The sequence below is a fragment of the Salmo salar genome, chromosome 04 (genome assembly GCF_965601325.2).
Source record: "Salmo salar chromosome 04, fSalSal1, whole genome shotgun sequence".
Lineage (NCBI taxonomy): Eukaryota > Metazoa > Chordata > Actinopteri > Salmoniformes > Salmonidae > Salmo > Salmo salar.
The window spans coordinates 56,585,072-56,594,106 of record NC_138294.1 but is presented as its reverse complement, the minus strand read 5'-3'; the positions used below and the strand labels follow the sequence as shown (position 1 = coordinate 56,594,106).

The 9,035-nt window shown below is 43.7% G+C and overlaps 1 protein-coding gene across 2 annotated transcripts in view; it reads left to right on the top strand.

Annotated features, from left to right (window-relative positions):
• LOC106603373 (sestrin-3) overlaps nucleotides 1–9,035 on the top strand; it is an 18,487-nt gene extending 9,452 nt beyond the window's left edge. The window contains exons 2-10 of one of the 2 annotated variants that reach the window (XM_082974579.1): nucleotides 618–683; nucleotides 1,285–1,485; nucleotides 4,476–4,658; nucleotides 4,853–5,083; nucleotides 5,239–5,386; nucleotides 5,493–5,611; nucleotides 5,848–6,038; nucleotides 6,260–6,404; nucleotides 7,113–9,035. In XM_082974579.1, the coding sequence (XP_082830705.1) occupies nucleotides 618–683; nucleotides 1,285–1,485; nucleotides 4,476–4,658; nucleotides 4,853–5,083; nucleotides 5,239–5,386; nucleotides 5,493–5,611; nucleotides 5,848–6,038; nucleotides 6,260–6,404; nucleotides 7,113–7,199 (1,371 nt within the window). In that variant the 3' untranslated portion in view covers nucleotides 7,200–9,035. Of the gene's footprint in view, nucleotides 1–617; nucleotides 684–1,284; nucleotides 1,486–4,475; nucleotides 4,659–4,852; nucleotides 5,087–5,238; nucleotides 5,387–5,492; nucleotides 5,612–5,847; nucleotides 6,039–6,259; nucleotides 6,405–7,112 lie in introns of both variants that reach the window. The other variant, XM_014196957.3, reaches the window with a different exon arrangement.

The following is a 9,035-nucleotide window of genomic DNA, read 5'->3' as shown; positions in this document are numbered from 1 at the left end:
GCATTGATCACTCCATATAACCTATCTGTCTATATGCCTGTCTGTCTGACTTCCTGCCTCTTATAGAGATATTTTTACCATCCTTCTCCTACAGGCCCTCAATATATTAACTTCAATAGATGTACTGTCCTAACATAAATGTACATTTCAACACACACTCACACACACACACACACACACACACACACACACACACACACACACACACACACACACACACACACGCATAAAAGACGATGTGAAGCATAAATCTACCGTCCTTTCCTCTGCCCAGGCCATGTTCCCAATGTTCCCTGGCTAATGTGTGTGCACACAGGCTGTTTGCTCATCTCAAAAGATAACAGGAGGAGGGCGTTACTTTACCTCTGAGCAGACGGACTGACACACAAAGGCATATCAGGTTACATATCAAACCTCTCTTCATATCAAACCTCACTACATGCCCTCTTTTTATCTCTTCATTTGATGCTTTTTTCTTATGTTTGCCAACATAGCTGAGAGTTCATTTAGGTTGTGCCAAAAGTGGGGTTGTACATGTAAGCTCCTTGTGTTGTATGGTCTTGTATAGTTCCTTAGCTAACCCAGTTTCCCTCTCTGCCGCTCTTGTCTTGTCTCAGGAGAAAGGAGTCAGCGTGCCGCGACCCTTCTCCAGTGGACCCAGTGCCTTCATTCCAGAAGAGGAGGTGAGAAAATACTTTCTTTCTGTGCCTTGAGTGTCACGTCCTGACCAGTATAAGGGTTAATTGTTATGGTAGTTTGGTCAGGACGTGGCAGAGGGTATTTGTTTTATGTGGTTCGGGGTGGTGTTTTTGTAGAAGGGCGTTTGATTTATTATTTCCGGGTTTTGGTTTATGTTCTATTTTTATGTATTTCTATGTTTAGTCTAGTGAGTGCTTCCTCGTTGCCTCTGATTGAGAGTCCTATATATGGGTAATTGTATACCTGAGCAACCATTGTATACCTGAGCAACCATATACCTGCTGCATTTTGGTCCTCCTTTCCCAACGACAACCGTGACATTGAGGCTATATTTCCCGTCCTGCTGACTCTCTCTCGTTCTTTCTCACTGTCACTTTCGTTTAATCTCTCTCGCTTTTTCCCCCTTGTCTTTATCTTCCCACCTTTATCTTCACCTTGCCTTGAACTCAGAGGTATTAAACCATATTTCAGATTACAGCAGCAGCAGCTTTACTGTAAAATGGTTCAATACACAATGCCTGACTGAAACCCCTCTCTTCCCTGTCCTGCCTGACCCCTTCCCCCAACCCTCCTCCCTGCGTCCAGATTGTGGAGGCGTCCCAGGTGGACCCCCAAACAGAGCAGATCCTGGCCGAGGCCTACTCTCTGTCGGGCCACGTGGACCATCTGACCCAGGTGATGGGACTGCACCCCCACTACCTGGAGTCCTTCCTGCGTAGCCAGTTCTACCTGCTGAGGATGGACGGCCCCTTGCCTCTCCACTGCCGACACTACATTGCCATCATGGTAAACACTGATATAGGATGAACCTAGAGATTGTCATTGGGTGTGTCTGAAATTACACTCTATTTCCCTATCCTCCTGTGACCCGAGAATTCATATTTTTTTATATATATTTTTTTTAAATCACATTTTACAAATAATTGTTTTTTGAAGGAAAATGTTATTTATTTTATGTGCACTGTAGTGGAAATAAAGAATCGGTTGATTGTAAATATGAAAAATGTAACATTACAGTAAATGGGTACAGTAGGTGAAAAACCTAAACTCAGCAAACAAAGAAACGTTCCTTTTTCAGGACCCTGTCTTTCAAAGATAATTCGTAAAAATCCAAATAACTTCACAGATCTTTATTGTAAAGGGTTTCCCATGCTTGTTCAATGAACCATAAACAATTAATGAACATGCACCTGTGGAACGGTCATTAAGACACTAACAGCTTACAGACGTTAGGCAATTAAGGTCACAGTTATGAAAACACAGGACACTAAAGAGGCCTTTCTACTGACTCTGAAAAACACCACAAAAAAAGATGCCCAGGGACCCTGCTCATCTGCGTGAACGTGCCTGAGGCATGCTGCAAGGAGGCATGAGGACTGCAGATGTGGCCAGGGCAATAAATTGCAATGTCTGTACTGTGAGACGCCTAAGACAGCGCTACAGGGAGACAGGACGGACAGCTGATCGTCATCGCAGTGGCAGACCACGTGTAACAACACCTGCACAGGATCAGTACATCCGAACATCACACCTGCGGGACAGGTACAGGATGGCAACAACAACTGCCCGAGTTACACCAGGAACGCACAATCCCTCCATCAGTGCTCAGACTGTCCGCAATGGGCTGAGAGAGGCTGGATTGAGGGCTTGTAGGTCTGTTGTAAGGCAGGTCCTCACCAGACATCACCGGCAACAGTGTTGCCTATGGGCACAAACCCACAGTCGCTGGACTGAGCTTGTTGTCATTTCAGGCAATCTCAACGCTGTGCGTTACAGGGAAGACATCCTTCTCCCTCATGTGGTACCCTTCCTGCAGGCTCATCCTGACATGACCCTCCAGCATGACAATGCCACCAGCCATACTGCTCGTTCTGTGCGTGATTTCCTGCAAGTGAGGAATGTCAGTGTTCTGCCATGGCCAGTGAAGAGCCCGGATCTCAATCCCATTGAGCACGTCTGGGACCTGTTGGATCGGAGGGTGAGGGCTAGGGCCATTCCCCCCAGAAATGTCCGGAACATCTCACAGCAAGAACTGGCAAATCTGGTGCAGTCCATGAGGAGGAGATGCACTGCAGTACTTAATGCAGCTGGTGGCCACACAAAATACTGACTGTTACTTTTGATTTTGACCCCCCCTTTGTTCAGGGACACATTATTCCATTTCTGTTAGTCACATGTCTCAGTTGTTGAATCTTGTTATGTTCGTACAAATATTTACACATGTTAAGTTTGCAGAAAATAAACGCAGTTGACAGTGAGAGGACGTTTCTTTTTTTGCTGAGTTTAGTTAGCGCATCCTGATATCCACTACAGAGCACATTTATAAAGCTCTTATTTAATGTGAAAAAAGATAGCACTGCTCTGAAAACTTACCAAACTATTCCTGAGATATTTATTAGAAACATTTAAAATATCAAATAAATTATAATTACACACATTTACCCTTCCCCCTTCCATAAATGTGCTAATTGAGATGGCAGCCATTTTGAAAAAGCAGGGAGAGAAAGTTATCAAGGTCACACACATATACATGTGATATCCTTGAAAAGCCCAGAATGGCCTCTCAAAGGTACAACAGGACTTAACACAGTGGCATGCATGGCCTCAGACATATGGACCAAAAACCAATGTCCATTAGAGTGGACAAAAATGTATTGCTGTGTCTCAGGAGCCTATATAGTGCACTACTTTTGACCTGAGCCCTAAAGGAGTGTACTATATATAGAGTGCCATTTCCAACTCAGCCGTTGTTCCCTGCAAGGGTTGAGGTTAGGAATGGTGGTAAGGTAAGCTGATTATACGGGCAGCTTCTACCTGCAGTTGCATGGTACGGGATAGGTCAAAGGTCAAGCTAAGCCTGCATATACACATCCTCCATTAGAGCCTCCCTCTCCCTGCTCAGGGGAACTACCTAACACAAATCTCCTGCTGACCCATATTCATATTTCTCTAATGACCCATTTCCATAATAACCAATGGCTCTTTCCCGGAGTGACTGATGATGTTTTCCGTATGATCTTAAAGGTTTCACCTCAGTTCTGAGATGACCTTGGGGTGGTGCTGGACTGAGGACGCTTCTGTAGCTAGCAGAGAGAAAGAGGTAGTGGAGACATTAAGCAGGGCAGTGTTTGCCCTGTGCTCAGACACACTGGCCTCCACACCTGTGGAGCTTTGGTGTGCAGCCAACTCAGATGGTCCTACCAACCCCCTCGACCCCGGCCCCAGCCCACTTCCAACTCACCCTCTTCCTGATGTGGCCACTCCACAACTAGGTCAAAGTCAGCCCTCTCACTCTTAAAGACACAGTATATTATGTCATAAGGAACAGCTGAATGCAGTGCAGTGTTGAAGAACCATGTGGAAACATTTAATGTACAGAGTAAAATATGTCATGTTTAGAATTTAGACAAATACAATATGCATATACTGTAAACCGTTAATTTAAAGGTCATGCATTTTACAGAAAATATTTATGCTTTATATTAGTCTGCTTATTTACTTAGACATTACATTGTAAAATAATAATTGCATAATGATGACATTTTAGTTTTTTGAGAAATTCTTTGAAACAAGCAACACTTTCTACGATTTAGTACTTGCTGAATGCCAGCTAAATCTGGACTGTCAAATACAGTGCTACCCAGAAGACGGTATATATAACATTAATATAAAGACAATTTAGACAGTAATAAACATACACAGTTCATACAGTAAAGGAAGAGTTTTCCCAGTGAGCTAGAGTTCCTGTAAATAAAAAAACCTCTGTGTGTCTCCAGGCTGCAGCGCGTCACCAGTGTTCCTTCCTGGTGTCTCTGCATGTGCGTGAGTTCTACAGGATGGGGATGTGTCTAGACTGGCTGAAGGGTCTACAGTACGCCCCTCAGAGACTGAGGAACCTCAACGAGATCAACAAGATCCTAGCACACAGGCCCTGGCTCATCACCAAAGAGCACATTCAGGTTAGAACACAGACGTGCATAAAACATACTCATATTCAAGTACATTATCTACATATGCACATACGATATATATATATATATATATATATATCTATTCACTAACACACACACACACGCATGCATGCATGACTTTTAGCCACGTACTCACACATAAAGTAACTCCCACTAAACGTCTTTCTCTCCCTCTACCTCAGAACTTGGTGAAGACAGGGGAGCACAGTTGGTCTTTGGCGGAGCTGGTCCATGCTGTGGTCATATTGGCCCATTTCCATTCCCTGGCCAGCTTTGTGTTTGGCAGTGGTATCAACCCCCAGGTGGATCCACAGCATGCCAATGGCTTCCAGTCCGTTTACATCAGTGACTACTGTACATGTGACTTGGCCAGCGACCATCACCTGGACCGAGACCTCAGCAGCACCAGCCCCGTAGTGAAATGACATGCATGACTTACTGTTGATCTATGCTTTACTGAGTTTATTTAGCTATGTGTGTTTGGAGGGATTGTGTTGGAAATGTAATCTAAGAATGTGTGACTCTATTGTCACATTAATAGAGTTCTGGTTTTATGTGTGTTTTTCAGACCACAGACTCGGTCAGTGAGTTAGAGGCACTGATGGACAGAATGAAGAGGCTGCAGGAGGAGAGAGAGGAGGATGAGGCCTCGCAGGAGGAGATGGCCACACGCTTCGAGAAAGAGAAGAAAGAGAGCCTCCTGGTGGGCTCTGGGGGTACTGCAACCACACCTGTTCCTGTGGTCTGTTTCTCACTGAGTACTAATGTAAACCTGTCAGTGAGGTCATGACTGATTATAAAACATCTCCATTGTGACTGCAGATATGAAGGATGAGGTGATGCCCACATCCAAAGTGTCTCGGTTTGTAGAGGATGCCACCTTTGGGTACCAGCACTTTGCTCGACACGGAGAGGACAACCCACCAACATTTAGAGCGCAGGTGGGGGATAATTACAAATCAAATGAATGTAAATTCCACTATCATACCATAAGTGCAAGACCTGTAGATTTAACAGTCACTTCCTAACACCTAAATGTCTGCCTGCCTGCCTGCCTGCCTGCCTGCCTGCCTGCCTGCCTGCCTGCCTGCCTGCCTGCCTGCCTGCCTGCCTGCCTGCCTGCCTGCCTGCCTGCCTGCCTGCCTGCCTGCCTGCCTGCCTGCCTGCCTGCCTGTAGGACTACTCGTGGGAGGACCATGGTTTCTCTCTGGTCAACAGGCTTTATTCAGACATCGGGCTGCTGCTGGATGACAAGTTCCGGACAGCGTGTGACCTGACCTACTACAACATGGCCAGTCACGAGGACGTAGACACCACCATGCTCCGACGTGCACTCTTCAACTATGTGCACTGCATGTATGGCATCAGGTAAGACAGTGCCTTCTATCCTCAGCCACATACACTTCTCATGCACTATCAAGTGTGGACACTTAGTGTCAAGTTAGTGGGATAATGATTATATTTAAATGAGTGTGTAAGTGATTGTTGAAGCCTTGGAATAGTCCCTGAAGTGCCGTATAAATGGCCTAGTAGACAGTAAAGTGATGCTCCAGTCTGATCGTATGATTTGTTTGATGTCCTGTCTGCAGGTATGATGACTATGACTATGGGGAGGTGAATCAGCTATTGGAACGCAGTCTGAAGGTCTATATAAAGACGGTAACATGTTATCCAGAGAGGACCACTCGCCGCATGTACGACAGCTACTGGTGCCAGTTCCGCCACTCCGAGAAGGTTAGAAAACTGTCAGTGCTCGTGCTTGTGTTCGTGAGAGGGCATAGTCTTATGTTGTTTGTATTCTTTGCAATCAAGCATTCACCGTCCACAGCCACAAAAATGAGATTGTGAATCCTGATATGTTTTTGTAACTAGGCCAGAGTTCAGTGGCAGGACTGGTCATGCTGTTTGATTGTGTTTGTGCAGGAGGCTTTGGCTCATGAGTACACTAGGACTATTGAGCAGAGCTGAAGAAAATGAAGCTCTTGGCCGCAGGAACATGCTGTTATTGTGTTTGAGTTGTTCTGCAGAGAGGCCCCCTGTTGGAATCTGACTGGGCTGAAAGAGATGAAAGATGAGCAAGTTACACCATGTATCATTAGGACCAGCAGGGTAGAAGGGTCATTGTCTTGTTCTTAAAGCTCATGTCAAGACAACCTGGAACAAACATCTAAACTCTGACGTAATGAGGACAGCAGCATTCACTTTAGTTAGTAATTATCATGTCTGTACAAACAGCTTTGTCTTTGGCCCCCATTAAAAGTATTGTCTGAATCAAATCTCTCACCACGTTTACATATGAGACTCAGTGAGATGTCTTTTGTAGCCTTGTGCTATTTTCTGCAAATGCATATCCATACCATGCCAGTTATATAAAGTAACTGTACTGTGTTATAGTATGTACTGTATGGTATGTTAATCCTCAGCCTCCCTGTCCCGCTCCAGGTCCATGTGAACCTACTCCTAATGGAGGCCAGGATGCAGGCAGAACTGCTATACACCCTGCGCGCCATCACACGCTACATGACCTGACCCTGACCGACCACAGCGGGTTGTCTTTCTCCAACTGACCAATAGAAAACCCCAGCCCTCTACAGTCCTCATCACCCCACCTCCCCCAACACCACCACCGGCCTTCCCCTTTCCACAGCCCCAGGAACGAGGCCTCTTGGAACTAGAAAACTGTCTCTCTACCAGGCATATGACTCTTAAACTGGCCCACTACTGTGTGGTTGGGTGGGGACTTTGAGGTCTTTTTAGCTTAATGCCCTTGTAAAGAGGAAGTTTGTTAAGATGAAGGAAATCCTATTGTGGGTGTATACAAGTGAAAACGGGTGCACATGACTGACTATTATCATCCTCCTTTGCCAAAATCATAATGGCAGTTTGGCTTCAGTGACATGCAGTGAAGTGGTTGGAGTTCATGACTAACTTTTGGAAATTGTTTATCCAAGCAACCTCACAAAGTACTGAACTCCAGCTCTAAGGAGGATACTGAATAGCCAGAAACAGTGTTACACAAGAATATACCTCTGAATGTAATGACTTGATTTGGGACAGACCCACCAATATCAGAAACAAGATTAGAAGGTTATCTGATTGACAGAGCCAAGCCCTTTTGTGGCACTCAGATATTTAAAGAAGTGCAATATGGTCTTCATTCTCCTTACCTTTTTTTATGATATATTTTGCAACTTAAAAGGCTGTGACAGAATACTTATGCTTTTCAGTATATTTACACCTTTGTCAATAAATTAGGCTAAGTAAAATATTTATTGAGAATTATTTCTCTGCAATATTTGTCCTAATAGAGACTGTATCGCAGCAGGGAGTGCACAAGCAACATTATCAGCAATTGTAGGATTTTTTTATTGAGTTATTGCTTTCCCTCTCTCATCCTGTTTGTGACATATTTCTGTCCCAAATGTTTCTAACAGGGTCTGTAAGACATTCATATTGCCTACTTGTCTATATTTCTACCAAATATGCAGTGTACAGTACAGATGTTAGATCCATGAGACATTTAAAATAAAACATGTGTATTCCATTAGGAAGTAGAGTACATTTCAGAACTGAGATAAGCTACAGTAGTGCTGGGAATGTGCTCTTGGTTTTTGTTTTGTTTTGAAGTATCACCACATGCAAATGCCTAACCCTAAAATTTGCACTGTTAACTTTGAGCCTCACCAGCATTTATTTGATGCTTATTTCTTCATCAGTGTAGGGTTGGAAAAGTCATGCCGCTTCTGTGAATGATTTTTGCTCTTTGCACATTTGTATCTGCACGTTGGAACGTTGGTAATTCCCAGTTGGAAATATGCAAGAAATGTTTGTATTTCCTTAAATCCTCTCCCTTCTCTCGAATCTTTCTCAAATATTAAGACATTGCATTGTATGTCTCAGATGCAAAATGTGTTAAATATTAGCACCTTTGTGTGAAGATAGTTTAGATGCATTGATCAAATTCTTTAAACATATCTCTGCGAACTCAGATGCCATTCACCAAAGTACTATTTACTGTTTGCCAACCTACATTATATTTTTATAGTGTTTTAATTTGGGGGGGATAAACAACTTGTATTAACAAGAACAATTAGGTAATGTATCATTCGAATTATAACCGATGAAGCTGAGTTGTCTAAACTTTACAAAATTATAGTCTACTGGTCTGAGAGTTAAAGCTGCACTTTTGTTTCTCTTACCGAGATTGTGCTTCAAGATTGTTGCAATAGTTTTGGGAGGTCGTGTCTTCTTAATCAAAGCCACACTGTCGTTTTTCAATTAAAACAACTGTAAAATTAAAACTGTACAACTGAAACGTTATTTCACACAGTGCCTGTAAGGAAATAAAAAAGAAGTTAAGAAATA